This window comes from Engraulis encrasicolus, chromosome 5 (assembly GCF_034702125.1).
Source record: "Engraulis encrasicolus isolate BLACKSEA-1 chromosome 5, IST_EnEncr_1.0, whole genome shotgun sequence".
Lineage (NCBI taxonomy): Eukaryota > Metazoa > Chordata > Actinopteri > Clupeiformes > Engraulidae > Engraulis > Engraulis encrasicolus.
Genome location: NC_085861.1, coordinates 17,599,335 through 17,617,911, shown reverse-complemented (window position 1 = coordinate 17,617,911; position 18,577 = coordinate 17,599,335). Strand labels below are relative to the sequence as shown.

Here is an 18,577-nt window from a genome sequence, read left to right as displayed (position 1 = left end):
GAGGGGGGGGAAACGAAAGTGAAGCATTTAAGTTATTGATAGCCTGACTTCAAAAACAACCATGTCACCAAGATCTGAAGAAGATACGAGTGTGTTGGTGCAGTTAATAGGCAGCAGGATGATTCTGCAGATAATCACCCAAGTGTACAAACATGCACACGCGCGCTCGCGCGCGCACAACTTATTTGGATAGCCCATGACTGACTATCAAAACAAAACATCTAACAGGTTCTGTCTACCTATTTCTATTGGTACAATGTAACACAAACTCCAAAAAAGGTTGTCTCACAAAAAAAGAAACCACAACCTTACCTTTTGCGGTGCCTTGAGAAGCCTGTGCACTCCAGCAATTTGATTTATCAGAGGAATATCTTCTCTGAATGTATAGTGAGGAGGCCTGGTCGGTTCCGGAAAATTCGTGCTATTGAACGGATCAGTGTCATCTAAGAACTGTATCCTGCATACAAGCGTAGCCATTATACATCCATGCAAAAATGTTTGGAGAAAAGTCCGCACAATCAGTAAAAAACGCTTGCAGTCTTTCGCTCTGCCGCAATACCGCTGTAGGAGCAGGTAACCAGTGAGGCAGCGGGAGTCGCTGCTCTGTCAGTTATCCGCCCACGTATTCCAACCACATAGACGAGCATATAGGTAAAAATCATCAGACACTACAATACAGGGGCAACGGCTATGACCCCCAAGTTATTCTATCTGCTGAGTGCGAGTATCCGGGATTTGTGAGAGATGCAAAGTTGGTCTCTACCGCAGATTCTCTGAAGCAGTCACGCCAGTATCCAAGGGCATTGTGGGCTGGCAAGGTGCTGAGGCAGACTGCGGCCGGAACGGGACGGGACAACGTCTGCAGAGAAACTCAAGAGGGTTTGGGGACTCTCTCCCAGGTCTAGCGTTGGGTCCGCTGCAGCAACGGATAACTAAAGACTTGCGCCACAGCGTAACCTGCTGGCTATATGGAGATAATGTTTCAGAATTAGGGATGAATTTGGGCGCTTACAACGTGACAGTTGCAGTACTGCATATTTCTCTGATCAAAAATAAATAAATAATAATAGGCCTAATTGAAAAAAAACCTAGAGTGATGCTACTTTTTGTATGTTCAGTTAGAACCTCATTTTCTGCAACTTTTTGATCAGTTTTGATAATCTCTTCTGCGAGAATCAAAAGTGAACAATTATTTTTTAGCATTCTTTTTTTCTCTCATTATGTCCAAATTGTTTGTAGGCCTACAAAAAGGTATTGTGAAGTTGTATAACTTAAATAGGGCCTAAGCAGCATCAATTTTTTTGGATAAAAATAGCTATGTCTCATACCTAATGTGTTGAGTTAGAATGGCTAGTTAAAAAAAATAAAAATAAAAATTATATATTTTTTTAATTGTTTTTTTTATTTTTTTTTTTACTTTTTGGGGGGGAAGTTGCACTTGCAAATAGAGGACAATGTGTTGTTGCAACTGTCCCTCATGACAATAGTGAAGAAAATAAGAATGCAATATAATTAGAGCAGATATGAGTAAATATAGCATAACTATATATGATGCATTATATGCTATAATAATATAATAATAATAAAACACATATAATGTAACAATACACACACACACACACACATACACACACACACGCACACGCACATGCACATGCACACACACACACACACACACACACACACACACATCTTGCTGCTGCTTCATGCCTGTTACTTGAATGACTGTACTGGAAAACTAGTTACCAACCCAAAGGTAAACATACACACAACACACTTGCTCTGATTCAAACTCGGTTATTTATCTCTATGCAACAATACTACAACCACTTTTAGAATGTCAACCAGGCCATTTGAGAAACATTATTCGTTACCTTCTTGGTCAGACCAACATCTCGGTACGAGATTTGAAAGTCGATGATAATTAGGCAACAGAGCTTATCATTCCCTGCCCCAGACTACGGACCTTTAGTGATAGAACCTTCTGTGTTGCTGCCCCCACCATTTGGAACACTCTACCTCTCCATATCCGCCAAGGCACCATTCTGGCTACAAGCAAAAAGCACCTGAAATCACATTTATTCACTGAGCTGAGGCCTATCCTTAACTACCCTGCCCCCCAACCCCACTTCTACCTCCTCCCCTCTTCCCTCCTCTATTCCCTATTCCCTAGCACCCTCCTTTTATAAATCGACCTTGGGTTGCTGGAAAGGCGCTATATAAAACTAACTCATTATAATTATTATTTATTATTTTATTTATATATATTTTCTATATATTTATTTATATTTATTGAATTTATTTATTTATATTATTTGTATTTATTTATTATTTATGTATTATTATTTGCGACTGGCACATCACTCTGCCAAGAGAATAAAGGCAAGCTCCCACAAACTCCCACTCCCACAAACTCACACAACAAATGAAATAATGAGATTTATGCATTTCCTTGCTATGCAGAAAACTTTGTCTATTACATTGTCAATGTAGCCTACAGTAGATCAATGAATATGGGGTTAATGTGATGTTAATGCAATGAAAGCGCGCCAGACTGTTGGTGGGCAAAGAGGGTCTGCTGTCATTGACCAACAACGTTCTGAGAAAGTTCTGAGAAGGTTCTGAGAAAGTTGATGCAAACACATGGTAATAGCTTGCCAAGCCAATCAAGCATATTAGTGGAGTCGTATTAGGCTCTGTCATTTCAAATTGGTGTTAAAGTTTGGTTTTCACTTCCAAGTTGAAGTTTAGGGTCTATATAACAATTTGAGTTCGAGTGTCAAACACTCAGATAACAAAATGGCCTGCGGGGGGCGCTCTAAAATATATAAACTGCTATAACTTTTGATTATTTAAACCAAATTTAACATATGAGGTATGTATGGATTCAGCATGAAGAGGTGAAACCGGTGAGCTAAGTATTTGGTTACCAGATTAAAGACACACTATGTAATAAACACACTTTTAGCCAATGGACAGCAAAATCCGGGCTTTTTTAAGATAAAGGGTGGAAATGCCCTCAAAGTTGCAATGAAACATAATTTATTGTTACAAGCTATTGTAAATAAAGCCTGGGTTATCACTTAACTTGATTTGTTCAGAATATCCCTGAAGCACACAGATACTTAGGATACCTATACACAAATATGGCTGCATAAAGCCTATACTTAGCACCCAACTTGCAACTTTGAGTTTATGAATTTAGGATCATGAGTAACAGCTTTTTTTTCAATCAAGCCATCATTTTATTCACAAAAAACTTTATATCTAAAAGAAAGTAAATCAATAATAATAATAATAATAATAATAATAATAATAATAATAATAATAATAATAATAATAATAAGGATAAGGATAATGATGATGATGATATACTATGAGGAACAACAGTTTTTCCAGCATTCAAAAACAAACAGAAGACATATGGCTAACATTTATCCCAATACTCCACTCTACAATAACTATGACAGAGAACAGATACAATAACAGTCAGTGGTCAGTCTTAGAAGTTGCATGTGCACTTGCACAGACGTGTGCACTTTAACTCTGCCTTCATGCACTTGCACCAAGATCTGGCAGGTGTATTTGTACAAGTACTAGTACAGCTGCACTTCACCTCTAGTTGGAATACATCTTTGGCAACGGCATCTTTGGTAGTGTAGTCCAAATCTGGGAACTGTCCATTTGTTACCAGATTGGCAGGCATTTCTGGCAAATGCAGATAATATTTTTTTTATTCCTGTCAACTGTGCTGGTAACAAATGGACAGTTCCCAGATGACAGAGATGTCTTCATAACAGCAGATGATTGTGTCTTCCATGTATGAAATAGTCCTATAGTATTATTCAGTATGCTTGCCAAAGGCCTCTGCTTGCCCCCAACAGGCATACTAAATTGTTCATCAACAGTTTATTATTATTCTACGTTTTTCCATTCATCTCCATTCATTAGTATGGTGGCTTTGAATCGTTGCAGCGTTAGAGATAGAGACACGGTTTGAGTGCCAAAACGAACAGCTCGAAAAGGGCTCAAGGTGGTGTATTTTTCGCTGGCCTACCCCCTTTCATTTGTTCACCAGATTCGTTTTCCTCATTTTCTCTCTGTTTCCCCCCTCATTGAAATGAATAGAATGGTCAAGATGATGATGTCACACACTGTGGCAGTTATGTGACCTGTCCTGGGGTTTATAATAGAATAAAATAAACAATTTCACTTTTCGACTAGGTAAAGGCATTGTCAGAGAAGTCTTGGCTCTGAATACAAACTGTGTTAAGATCATTAGCCAACTCTTAAAAATGTTTGAGAGAGAGCAGTTTTAAAATCCCTATGATGTGACCCCATTCACTTAGAAAAAATGTGTGAACAGCTCAGTGCATAGGCCTGAATATGTTCACTTTTTGACTGAACCATTTGGCCTAGAAAAGTGATCTCAGCTTTGACATGAAGAACAGGGTTATGCCATGTGTGTGTCAATATCATTTGACAACTTGTAAAACTTTTGCAGATAAGGCTGCACATATTACTCAGCTATTGACTGCCAAACTGTCACCTTTAAAATCTTCATTCATACACACACACATGCAGCCTTGTATAACCTGGACAACCGTGGCCCTATACAGTAAGTGGCAGTGGCCTACTGGGTATCAGGTGTTGGTCTGTCAGAGGGTTGCAGGTTTGAATCCCACCCTTACCTCTCCCTACCCACCCATTGCTGAAAGGCACCTGAAGCATCTCCATGCATGCACGCGCCAGCACAGAAACACACACACACACACACACACACACACACACACACACACACACACACACACACACACACACACACACACACACACACACACACACACACACACACACACACACACACACACACACACACAGCTCTATCTCTTTCCCTCGTGTTTCTGTGTGTGTATACGACAGCTCTGTATGTGTGTGTGTGTGTGTGTGTGCAGAAGCCACAAGCATACTAATAGCATTGTCTCTCCAAAAATTCAGTCTCAATAATAATAATAATAATAATAATAATAATAATAATAATAATAATAATAATAATAATACTATTGATTTATTTTCTTCCAGATATAATTTTTTTTGTGATTTTATGTGTTAATAAGGTATGGCTTGATTGAAAAAAGCTGGTACTCATGATCCTAAATTCATAAACTCAAAGTTGTAAGCTGGGTCGTAAATATCACATAGGCTTTATGCAGCCATATTTGCGTGTAGGTATACTAGGTATCTTTGTGCTTCAGGGATATTCTGAACAAATCAAGTTGAATGATATCCCAGGCTTTATTTACAATAGCTTGTAACAATAAATTATGTTTCATTGCAACTTTGGGGGTATTTCCACCCTTTATCTTAAAAAAAAAACCCTGAATTTTGCTGTCCATGGGCTAAAAGTGTGTTTATTACATAGTGTGTCTTTAATCTGGTGACCAAATACTTAGCTCACCAGTTTCTCCTCTTAATGATGAATCCATACATACCTCATATGTTACATTTGGTTAAACTAATCAAAACTTATAGCAGTTTATACATTTTAGAGCGCCCCCAGCAGGCCATTTTGTTATCTGTGTGTTTGACACTCGAACTCAAATTGTTCTATAGACCCTAAACTTCTAGCCTGGTTCACACCAGACGGTGTATGTGTAGCTTCGGCGCCCCCTGGCGGAGCAGAGCTACACACACTACATTCTCAGCCTATTTTCTGGTTGGAGACGGAGCGTGCTCTATGGCTGTGTACCAGATGGTAGTGTGTGTAGCTCTGCGCCGCCAGGGGGCACCGAAGCTACACACACAACGTCTGGTGTGAACCAGGCTACTAAACTTCAACATGGAAGTGAAAACCAAACTTTAACACCAATTTGAAATGACTGAGAAAAATTGCACATGCCTACGACCCCACTATATCAACTGACTCCTTTGTAATCGCTGTGTAGCCTCTTAGTGCAGATGGGGTCGCAGGCGGGCCTATTCACTATTTGTTGAAAATACTCAACTACATCATAACAACATTGCTATGACATTACAGAGAGCCTTAAGTAACAGATTAAGACATAGCCATTACAATTTTGGTGACAGTAAGGTTATAACATAGGCTCTGGGTTAAATAAAAAAAAAACATGGATTAATTGTAATCCCTTTTCTTCCAAGAAGCGTGGCTTATGTTGCTCTTTAAAAGAGATGCTGGCAAGAAAGCCTCCCTCAAACTCGCTGGTTTCCATTCGTCACACAGTTCGTTGACTGGACATAGCCTATGTTGTTTTGATTTTCCTACATCTCATCCTGTCTCAATATGTAGAACAGTGTGACACATTCTTTAGTGCAGGTACGAGCCATCATGACAGTGTGGGGCCAGGCAATGTTGGAGGCAGGCATCAGAGACGGAGGGACAGTAATTGGTGGCCTGTGTCTCTCCGTCCTGGCCATAGCCCTTGCATGGCTCTCCACGCATGTGCCTGGAAATGAAGACCGCGTGATGGGCACATCCACCTCCATGCATCTGGTTAGTTTGGGGTGCTCCAGCTACAGAGATATCGTCTCCAACTCCGACTGCAATAGCAACAGGTAGGCACAGACCTCTGAAGACATACATGAGGAGGACAAACTGGAGGATGATCACTCTGAAGTCACATGTGGGGAGGAAAAATCAGCTGTCACAGAATCATCTGAACCAGCTGCCAGCAGCGTGGAGCAGCTTTGTAACATGTTAGGTCTCCATGAACAGACAGTTCCAAGTCCTCTACCAGTACACTCGTCCGCTTCAATGCCTTCAGAGGACAATGCAAGAGAAAGCATAGAAGAGAGAGCAAGCACCTCCTCTACTTATCAAGACATCACTGTGCGCCAAACTCAGCCCTCAGGACACCATTGGCTGATCCCATTAGAAAAAAATAGTTATGCTGGAATGGCCAAACCAACAGACACAAAACTGTTGGTATAATAAAAAACTGTTAGTAAAGATAATTTAAAAAGGCCGGTGTATGCAAAATCTCTGCTGTCCATCAACATTTTATGAAATGAATCAGAAATGTGTGCACCCACAACAGCGATGTCCACTGTCACATCCTCCACCAGACCCCACCCCCAATTGCAGGTTACGGTTTCAGAGGTGTAACGTAGACCAATCGTCAGGTCTTCAGGTTCACTGGCTGACACGAGGGTAGGGTGGTCCACCCTCGCAGCTGTCTTGGACAGAAGACTAGACACAGACAGTATGGTAGTGCATGCGTTCTCTGTGTGATGGTGTGATGCTGGGTGTGATGTGGTTCTTCAAGGGTCCACTAGTCTTTTCACAACTCCAGCCACCATCTCCCTGGTGGGAGTCAGTCTCCTTTTCGTCTTCGTGGTCTATAACATCTCCAAGCAGTGAGACAAGCCATGGATGCCAGAGACCAGGGGCGGAGCTATAGGGAGGGCGAGCAGGGCATTTGCCCCGGGGCCCAGCACACTCTTGCATTGGTGGTGGGGGCCCTATTGTGACCTTGGCAGGCAGTATAGGGACCCCTATAAGTGTTTTCACCTGGGGCCTTGTGTGCAGTTGTTCCGCCACTGGCAGAGACACTTTTGTTGTGAGGTGGAGCGGTTGCCAATTTGGAGATTCCAAGATCCAGCAAGCAGTTGCACAGTAAATTCTGCAGTGCTCATTTAACACTTAGAGAGTCGATTTGACATCATTTGGACTTAAATTAACTCTTTAAGTGTTGAATTAACACTGCAACATTTACTGATGCAAGTTTAGTACCCTGCAGGCAAATTTAGTACCATAGACTTTTTGTTTGTAGTGGCATGCCAGAGAGAAAAGCAGTGCCCATCCAGACAGGGCAATGTTTTTTAACAAAACTTCATGAAGGTTGTTGTTGTTTTTTTTTAAACAAAGTTTTTATATTTTTGGGATGCGAAGGGAATGTTTTTCAAGGGGATCTGTAAACTTACAAGTGAATGTCTGTCTGTGCCTTGGCTACTCTGTTAGAATGTGCATGCATATATTGCACACTGTGCCATATACTTTGTTAGACTAAGATTATTCGTCGTTACGTCTAAACACTCACAATGTGCAAGTTGGATTTGATAGCTCTTCTGTAGTGAAACGTCATTGTCAACAGTTGATATTGTACTCATTCTAATGAGAAAAACTTAACATCACCCCTTGTTGGTGTATTTTACTGAAGCATACAGACGTAGTGAGATCTTCTCATCCATGCAATCACCTGACTATTCTCCCTTATCTGGAGTGGACAAATACTAATACATTTAAAACACAAGATAAATCTATCCATCAATGTTAAAGATTTTACTCATTCAACACAATATGAGTAGTTTGTGTATATACAGTTTTGAGAAGTCCATGCTGTGATTTTCCTCTACACCATTTTCAAAAGAAATTCCTCATTACACTCTTCCAATCTATTCAACCCTGCTGGACAAGTCAAAAAGTAGTATAGTCAAAGTTCAGTAACTAGAAAGAGCTAATGACTTTTGTGTGCCATACAACAGCTGGTCATGTACTGGTCAAGTAAAAGCAGGCTGGAAATGGGGTCACTCAAGCAGAGTGGTACCTTATTTACTTAATAACAGTCAAATTGACATGAATTGTTAGCACAACTGGTGAACAAGACCAGGAGACCAATTAACCTGGAAATTAAAAATTACTAACACAAGTCACCACTATAGAGAATATACATTTGTTTCAGTGTACATCAACACTGTCTCATTACTAGTGTGTGTGTGTGTGTGTGTGTGTGTGTGTGTGTGTGTGTGTGTGTGTGTGTGTGTGTGTGTGTGTGTGTGTGTGTGTCTGTGTGTGTCTGTGTGTGTCTGTGTGTGTGTGCCCGCGCGTGCATGTGTGTGTGTGTGTGTGTGTGTGTGTGTGTGTGTGTGTGTGTGTGTGTGTGTGTGTGTGTGTGTGTGTGTGAGAGAGAGAGACAGACAGACACAGAGAGAGAGAGACAGACAGACACAGAGAGAGAGACAGACAGACAGAGGCAGAGAGAAATAGAGAGAGCCGACAACTCTAATAAATCCTACTGTTGGTAAATATACAGTACAGTCGTAAAATTGTCTTTTGGGCCCATGCAAGGTCACAACATGGAAACCAATTGGGTTAAATGAGGAGAGAAGTGTTAAACCTCGTAAAAAAAACCTCAAGCGGCTTTTGCACCATTTCTCAAGAAAATTGCTCACTAACATAAAAAATATATAGGCCTAGGCCTAGAGGAAAGTGTTGAGGTCATCTAAGTTGAGACTTGATTTTCTTTTCGTTTTAATGCCAATGTAGACACAACAACTGTTTATTTGCTGGGAAATGTGATTACCATATTCCTAGTATATGTTACCTAACTGATACCAAGCAAGGGTCCAATTGTTTGTTGGCGTTTTTCACGTCACTAGGTTACTAATCACAACATATTACATTTGGGGTCAATAAATAAAATGTCTCAGAATATTAGGACACTGCTATTTATTACTAACTGCATGACATAAAAATGATTGCAGTGGTGATTAGCAATTCGATGAAAAGGGTGCGGCAAGTGCAATATGACTGAGTGACTATAATTGACTTCAATTCAGTTTCTGTCTACATATCATACAAAACAGTTTAACCCATTGTTTATATAGTATTTCCATGCTGTGTATATTTGCAGAAGATGCCTGACTTTCATTAGATGCTATGATGCTGATTAATCATCTGATCTTAAGTTGCTTTGTTTACGAAAGATTATTTTGGGGGATCTCGAGTATAAGGCAGAAAAATTCTTCTTGCCACGTGGAATTTATGTTTTGTCAAAGAATCTGTAACTTTCAGCCCCGGTCATGCATTTTCACATTGAGTCCACCAGAGGACAGAAATGCACACATGACTATGCATGCACATGATTTAAAGTAGAATACAAGCTGAAATTAAGTTGAAATTGTTCTGGTGCTGGTAAGACATGCCATTAAAATGTTATGAGTCAGTTGTGCCGACTGTACCAAATAAGCCATGAGCTTTGATGTTTCCTGATGTTTTTCTTGCATATTTCTTGTATTTTATTGATTCATGACATGAATTAATCGATTCATAACTATTAGGCCTGTAAAGGTACACTGTATTGTACCGAACCGAACAGACATGTACCAAACCGAACAGTGCTGTTCCGAAAGGTAGATTGACAGACAACTCTGTTCATGTTTTTACATTATGCTGCCATGCAGTGGCTCATACAGACCGCTGAGAGAGAATGCAAAAAAAAACAGATGTAGAGTCTTGTTCTTTGTGAGACTTTGAGAAATGTACTGTCTTACACTGATGCAATCTCCGACCCAAAAATTTAATGTTCTTTTCTTTTATACACACTGTACCGAAAATGTACCGAACCGTGACCCCAAAAACCGAGATTCATACCGAACCGTGATTTTTGTATACCGTTACACCCCTATGCTGTTGTGTATTTTATAAACCGTTTAGCAAACACATGCAGTCTTTAATTTTACACACCAAACTCAGCAAACCCTTTCTTAGGCTCTCTTCTCTTTCAAAAACACACACACACACACACAGGTGCATATGCACACCACATCCGTGCTGTTTGTAACGCAAGCAGTGGGAACGTCAACCATTACTTACAAGAGAGGAAAATAGGTGTCGTGCTGTCAATGTTTGCCTCCATTAAGCTATGTGAGAAAATGTCATATAGCCTACTAAATCTCCTTAAAAACCCAAAACATACGTATGTTTGTCTTGCTGTATGTACAACATGGCATTCTTGACTTTTGAATGTTGAACCCTTGTTGCGTTAGTAAGTTTCCACCGAAGGGTCATATAGATGATTATCTCAGTATAATTTGGCTGGTAAAGCTGAGGAGGGGCTCTCCTACGAGGGAGGTGGTTGATGTCCATGTCTCTCCTCAGATAAGGCATTAATTATTGTCAAATCCCGCTTCATTGGAGTCACACTTACAGCCACATGCAGCTGACTGCACAGATTTGTAGTCTGGGAGAGGCTTCAAGCTGTGGGCCCAAGACTGCAGCTCAGTATAAATACGGTCCTTGGCCTTTGGTGCGCTCATCTCTCTGTGACTTGGGCGTCTTAGAGTGGCGTGTACGGAACATACAGACAGAGCAACTACTGTGACAGCCACCCATTGACAGCCACTGTCATAAATCTGCCACTTGTTGCAGTACGTACACCACAAGCCCATCTGCACAGACAAGGACAAGACACTGCAGACGGAGGCTGTGTGGCAGGAGAGGCAACATCATGAAGCTGAAGCTCCCCAACCCAGGCCTGGAGGACAGGATCCTCACCCACGAGCAGCTGGAGAGGCTGGAGGTGGAGGAGGCTGGGGACAGGCCCAAATGGGACAACAAGACCCAGTACATGCTGACCTGCGTAGGGTTCTGCGTGGGCCTGGGCAACGTCTGGCGCTTCCCCTACCTCTGCCAGAGCCACGGAGGAGGTAGGTACCCCTGAATTACTTCCAGTAATCAGCAGTCATATGAATGAAGACCTGTGCAGTTGCCTTCATACTATGTACAGTATTTGTAATCAGTGGCCAGTTTTTGCTAACAAAGCGGTGACATATACTCTGCTTTAAGTGGCTTTATTCCAAAAGCTACAGGACCCCTGTCATGGGGAAATGCCGGGTCTTTAAACAAAATAAGCATTTAAACAACTTTATATACTAACAACTAATATCTAGTATAACATGTCATGCTAGAGGTGAAAAATATTGTAGCACTAAAAAAACAGTAATGTAATCTATATTCCTCACTGGTCAAGGTACTGGAATAGTTTAAGTCTTTGTAAAATTTCAGTAAATCCTATTTTCATTGCTGGATTAACAATAAATAGTATGATTCAGCACAGCATAATTCAGTACAGGGAAAAACCACTATCATTATTGCATTCATTTGTACATGCAAGAAACGTATGAAATAAAAATAGTGGAAGACTACAACACATAAGCTGTGTTTAACTTAATAAAACGGGGAAGCTGAAATTGAGGCACAGTTATCTTGAATCATCCTGTAGAAAGGGTTTTACGTTATTCTTAGAGCACCCTTTGTGAGCTGAGTTTTGTTTTGTTTTTTTAAAAAAAGGTGGCAGCTTTTGGATTCCGCATCCTCCGTTTCTTGCCCCTTCAGTATATATACCTGGGAAGTCAAAAAGAGAGAATGTGCGCACTTTATCTGAAGAAGATAGCTGAAGCTGAAAAGAAAGGCCTGCGACACTGTTCTATGCTCCCAAACAAAATGTCACAACGTTTTGGGCGCTCAGAACCATGACCATGTTGTGTTTCTTACTTTTAAGAAAGCGGATGTGCACACTGACGTGCAAACTGATACAATTTATTAAAGTATTACAATGACTCGGACGTGACCGGTTTCAATGTAACCGAGTAACTGAATAACTTTGTTTAATTAAACATACAGAGAATTAGTTTTGTCAGATTCACTGGACATTTGCGGATTGCAGAAGACACTGAAGTCTGGAGGCATCAGCTCGACAGCTGATTATGTCATGCAGTAAACTTAACTCTAAACTCAAGGTTAACTTCAGTGCTTGTGAGGGTCACTCAGTAGGTGTGAATTCCTTCGGAGGGTTATTCATACATTAACCAGACAGGGAAGGAAAACTGCTTACAAACGTGTTGACTGTGACTTTGCTCCCAGAAAGTGCAAACCAAACAGGTAGAAAACATTTTTTTGCACCTAATGGTGAAAAAAAACAAAAAACCTTGAGTGATTGCCATTGTTTTGATAGAACAGCCTGTAAGCTGAGTTACTTTCCTGTTGTGCAATGAACCCTGTCCTGCTCCCAACATTTAATCTTTTTTTGTGTGGACTGTTATCAGTTGTTTCAATATAAGGTATTATACACAGCACATTATCAGCAAAACAGAACGCTCATGTTGATTTCCATTTAATCCTGGTCGGAGCACACCGTTTCCCACAGTACACAAGACTGGGTCCAAAGGCACATGTGAATGTTATCATCTACATATGGACTCCCTGTGCGCCAGTCTGTAATAATAACTCTGTGATAACACAGCATTTTATCTTTTATCTAAAAAAACCCACTAAAACGATTTACACTACTGCTTATTTAATTCACATAGAGTTTGTCATGTCTCCCCGCAACAATTTTGTAGTGTTGTTCGCTAGATGTTTTTCTAAAATCTTCAATGAAAAAAACTTGTGAACCTTACACAAACCTGAAGGAATCTAATCATATCACAGTCTTCATATCATTATCAGTTACCTGCAATCTTCACTCATTTCTTGCTTCACTCAAGGTCTTGTCTCGCCCAGACTGCAACTACAACTCTTTTCATGTAGCGTAGCGCTGTTGTAGTTGAGAAGCTAAAGATACAGTATATGCTCTTTGAAAAGGGGAAGAACTGATATGAAAAGCTCACAGTGTCTGTCTGTCCAACATAAAACAAAATCACAGACAAAATGTACTAAAGAGATCACCATCACTAAATGTGTATTGTTTTACATCACACTTGGAGAAATTATTAAAAACTTTCCCTCACTCATAAGTGAACCGAACTGAGAGCACATCAACCAAGGTCTCAGTACGGTTCACGTCCGAGGGGTCTGGGTACGCTTTGGAGCGTTCACATATGCAGTCATGAGTCACTACTCTGAGTTTGCTTAGGCGGCTGAAAGGAACCAGGTGTGAAAACGCTGTTAGACTCCCAGAGTCAAAGGATGTCTGTTTTCATTCAACACACTGTTACATCTCACTAGAGATGTGGTTTAGGTTTGTGATCAGGGCCTACAGCGGGCCTTATGAAAGCCAAGGATTGCTCAGTGCTAGCGGTGTTGTATTATTAGTGGCCTCACCTTTTCTTTTCAATGTCACAACCAGATTTTTTTGGAACCATTAGAACCCTTGAGACTAGCTTGTAATATTGATGCTTAGATTGATTGGCATCAACTGTGTTGTTGACTATTGTGTCAGTGTTAGCCAACAAATGTCTTGCAGTATCTTACAGAAACGTCCTTATTTTGATAGGGTTTTACTAATCCCTGATTTGTTATCTACAGGTGCCTTTATGATACCCTTCCTGATCCTGCTAGTCTTTGAGGGAATTCCACTCTTACACCTGGAGTTTGCCATCGGCCAGAGGCTCAGAAAAGGAAGTTTGGGAGTCTGGAGGACGGTGAACCCCTACATGCTTGGAGTTGGTGAGCCTTCTTTTAGAATAATGATGTCTTACCCTCATAGGCGTGCACAGATAGGGACCAGGTAATGCTAAAGCACCTGCCCCTTTTCCCTACAGGACCAAAAAATGCCCTTTTTGACACTTTTCTTTTAAAAAAGTTATTTGTCACAATTGACTGTCGTCCATGTTGACATGATAATCTACAAAGGTTTTACACTCAAAAGCACATGACAATAATTCCCCAATCGTCTCTATAGCCAATACGTTTCCCCGACCCCCCTTTAGCACCTGCCCCGCTAAAAATGTCTGTGCACACCACTTCTTACCTTCCTGCAGTGGATCACAGCCACTCCGGTATACACTAATGTGGATCTCGTTTCTCGTAGGCATATCATCGATGTTTGTGTCCCTCCTGATCAGTCTGTACTACAATACCATCATCGCCTGGGTCATGTGGTATTTCTTCAACTCCTTTCAGGACCCTCTGCCATGGAGCCAGTGTCCCTTAAATGCTAACCAGACAGGTGGGTTGATAACAGAGGTCTGCAGTGAGGTGGGACTACTGGTGGGAACCAGTAGTCCCGCAATGCAAAAAACAAAGCACAAAAACAAGCTATGCTGGTCTACATTTACAAGTGTCTAATGAGGCATTAAGCAAGAGTACAGAGGTGTGTATGGGAGCAGGGCAAAGAGATTGCTCACTGGATGCAATACATTTACATCAAAAAGAATCACAAAATGATTAAATTATAACATTAATTCATTCTCACAGAGAGAAAGAGAGGGAGGGAGAGAGAGCTTTGTTTTTAATATGCCCATATAGGACCTGTCCAAACAAATGAAGACATTTTAACTTGGAGTGCCTTTTTTCTCAGAGGAACCTTTTTTCTCGTTCTTTTTGGAGTGACGTTTTTCGACTCCTTCTGTGAAATTCATCCAGTTCCATCCAACCTATCACAGGCTACGTGCCGGAGTGCGAAAGGAGCTCCCCTGTGGACTTCTTCTGGTATCGCCAGACCCTTAACACCACCGCTGTGATCGACGACACTGGAGGCCTGCAGTGGTGGATGGTGCTGTGCCTAGTGAGCGCCTGGGGAGTGCTGTACATCTGCTGTATTCGTGGCATTGAGACCACGGGGAAGGTATGTGGTACCCTTACAGCCATAATAATAATAATAAAAGTGAAAGTGAAAGCCCATTGGGAAACTCCAACTCCCATTGTCATTGTGACACAGCACTCCACAGCACACAAGTGAACACTGCACACTGCACACAACGAAATTGCATTTATGCCTCACCCGTGCAAGGGGGCAGCCCTCAGTGGCGCCCCATGGGGAGCAGTGCGGTGGGACGGTACCATGCTCAAGGTACCTCAGTCATGGAGGAGGATGGGGGAGAGCACTGGTTGATTACTCCCCCCACCAACCTGGCGGGGCGGGAGTCGAACCGGCAACCTCTGGGATGCAAGTCTGATATATATATATATATATATATATATAATATATAAATTTTATTTTTGAGCGCCTTTCAAGATACCCAAGGACACTTTACAATCAAAACAAATACATAACAGTAGGGAAAGTAAAACAAAGCTTCAGTGAATTAACAATAGGAGAGTAATTAAAATGCAAAAATAAAATAGAAATAAAAGTACAATAAAGATAAATGTTTTCAAGTAAGAAAAAGAAGTAGAATGCATTTGAAAATAAAATAAAATGAGGGAAAAAAAAAAAAAATAGTATGTAAAATTAAAAATAAACTGATGATTAAAATAAAGTGGAAGTGCCTGTCACTGAAGTGGAAAAGCAGAAATGAAAAGGTGTGTCTTCAGCTTAGATTTAAAAGTAGATAGTGTGGAACACTGACGAAGAGACAGTGGGAGTGAGTTCCAAAGTTTGGGGCCAACAACACTAAATGCCCTGTCGCCCATGGTGCGCAGGTGTGTGGAGGGAACTGTAAGGAGGAGTGAGTCAGTGGAGCGTAGTGTGCGGGTGGGATTGTATGGGGTGAGGAGACTTGTGATGTAGGAGGGTGCAAGGTTGTGCTGGGCCTTGTATACAAGGAGGAGAATTTTGAAATGGATACGTGAATGGATAGGAAGCCAGTGTAATTGATAGAGGATAGGGGTAATGTGATGCCAGGGTCTGGTGTGTGTGAGTAATCTAGCTGCTGAGTTCTGAATGTATTGTAGACGGTTTATCAATTTAGTAGGGAGACCAGTGAGTAGGGCATTGCAATAATCTAATCTGGAGGTTACGAAAGCGTGGATGAGGGTCTCAGCAGAGGTAGGGGTAAGAGAAGGGCGGAGTCTGGAGATGGTTTTAAGGTGGAAAAATGCAGTGGTTTTGGTGAGGTGTTTGATATGGGATTCAAAGGAGAGCGAAGAGTCGATGATGACGCCCAGATTTCTTACTTCAGAGGAAGTGGAGGTGAAATAGTCAGGGATAGAGAACCTGAGAAAGGTTTATCTTTTTAAGTAATGATGGAGTGGCGATGATGATGGCTTCGGTTTTGTTTTGATTAAGTTTAAGAAAATTTTGGGTCATCCAATTACTAATTTCATTTAGGCAGGTTGTTAAGTTAGCGAGGGGGAGTGGATGGGAGGGTTTGGTGTGAATGTAAATTTGGGTGTCATCTGCATAACAATGAAAATTTAGACCATGTTTTCGGAGTATGTTACCAAGGGGAAGAATATAAATGATGAAGAGTAGGGGGCCTAGAACTGAGCCTTGAGGAACACCATGTGTGAGGACTGAATTTGGAGACCGGAAATCACCAATAGAGACAAACTGCTCTCTTCCAGTTAGATAGGACCTGAACCAGGAGAGTGCAGTACCAGTGATGCCCAATAGGGTTTCCAGCCTTGTGAGAAGGACGTTGTGGCAGACTGTGTCAAAAGCAGCTGTTAAATCAAGTAGCAGGAGGATACTGAAATGGCCTGAATCCGCAGCTAACAAAAGGTCGTTTACGACCTTGACTAGTGCAGTTCTGTTTCAGTGCTATGCTTAGCCCTGAACCCAGACTGCAGTTCCTCCCATAGGCTAAATGATGTCATGTGTTCTTGAAGCTGTAAGGCCACAGTACGCTCTAGCAGCTTGGAGATGAAGGGAAGGTTTGAGATGGGACGGTAGTTTTTAAAATCATCCGCTGCAGCTCCAGTTTTTTTGAGGACAGGCGTGATGGCTGCAATCTTTAGGGAGTTTGGAACTATGCCTGTCAGGAGAGAGGTGTTAATGATGTTAGTAAGGAGGGGACTGAGAACTGGTAGACAGGCCTTGACAAGAGAGGAGGGCATAGGGTCCAGGAGACAGGTGGTAGGCCTGGCTTTCGTGGCAAGATCACAGACAGTTTCAATATTAACGGGAGAGAAGGAGGAAAATATTTGAGGAGGTGTCTGAAGAGAAGGGCTGTCATTTAGAGTGGGGGAGGGCCTTATGATGCCCTAACCGCTCACCCATGACTGCCCTTATTATTATAATAATAATAATAATAATAATAATAATAATAATAATAATAATAATAATAATAATAATGAGTTTTATATATAATGCCCATTATGGAACCCAAGGTCACTTTAATAAAAGGGGATTGGTCCAGAGGAATTGAGAAGAGGGGAGGAGGGGAAGAGGAGGAGGGGTCTGAGTCCATTGGTTTCAGTGAAGAGATGGGATTTGAAATGTGTTTTGAACGTGACCATGATATGATAATAAAGTTCTGTATAGCGCCTATCATGGAATCGCTTTACAAGAAGGGGATGGGGCTAGGGAATTGGGAAGATAGGGGAAGAAGAGGGGTCAGAGTCCACTGGCTTCAGTGAAGAGATGGGATTGAGATGTGTTTTGAACGTGACCAGTGTGGGGGCTTGGCGGATGTGGGCAGGTACAGTAGACTGTTCCAAAGGGTGGCGGCGGCATCAAAGAAAGCAGTAGCAGCACGGCATTGTGGGAGTCTACTTTATGTGTTTTGCAAATTGTGATGCTGTCACAGTACGTATATAGGGAGCAGGAAATGTACAGACCGATCCAACTTACAAGAACACCAAGTTGTAAATGTAGTAAATGCAATAGCCTTCCTTTTATGGTTTTATGGTCTTGTAAAATAAAACTGATTTGCTGATTTGCATGGGGTGATAACGTTGTTACATCATAAATCAGCATGTATCCTCTTGAGACATTAAAATGTGTGCGGGTAGCACCTTGTTTTATGAATGTGAGCGTAAGCTTTTTACAGCACACTTTATTTCATGTGAGAGATGTCCTTGTTGATTTGCTTTGTTTTAATATGCGAACAATAACCGTGTGCCCTCTCACCCTCCACATAGGCTGTCTATGTCACCTCGACTCTCCCTTATGTCGTACTCACCATCTTCCTGATCAGAGGGCTCACTCTAAAAGGATCATTAGATGGAATCATA

The 18,577-nt window shown here is 41.4% G+C and overlaps 2 protein-coding genes across 4 annotated transcripts in view; one reads left to right on the top strand and one right to left on the bottom strand.

The window, feature by feature from the left end:
• The window catches only part of fhod3b (formin homology 2 domain containing 3b), a 178,702-nt gene extending 177,859 nt beyond the window's left edge, over window positions 1-843 (bottom strand). For all 3 annotated transcript variants that reach the window (XM_063198768.1, XM_063198766.1, XM_063198767.1), the window contains exon 1: window positions 313-843. In XM_063198768.1, coding sequence (XP_063054838.1) covers window positions 313-477 — 165 coding nt within the window. In that variant the 5' untranslated portion in view covers window positions 478-843. The remainder of the gene's footprint in view (window positions 1-312) is intronic.
• A 10,380-nt stretch (window positions 844-11,223) lies between these two features.
• On the top strand, window positions 11,224-18,574 carry LOC134449714 (sodium-dependent neutral amino acid transporter B(0)AT1-like; the record flags this gene model as incomplete). The annotated part of the gene is made up of 5 exons (XM_063199823.1): window positions 11,224-11,445; window positions 14,045-14,185; window positions 14,550-14,687; window positions 15,124-15,305; window positions 18,485-18,574. Coding segments are annotated over exons 1-5 (750 nt in total), but the record flags the coding sequence as incomplete, so codon positions are not given.
• Between the last annotated feature and the right edge of the window lie 3 nt (window positions 18,575-18,577).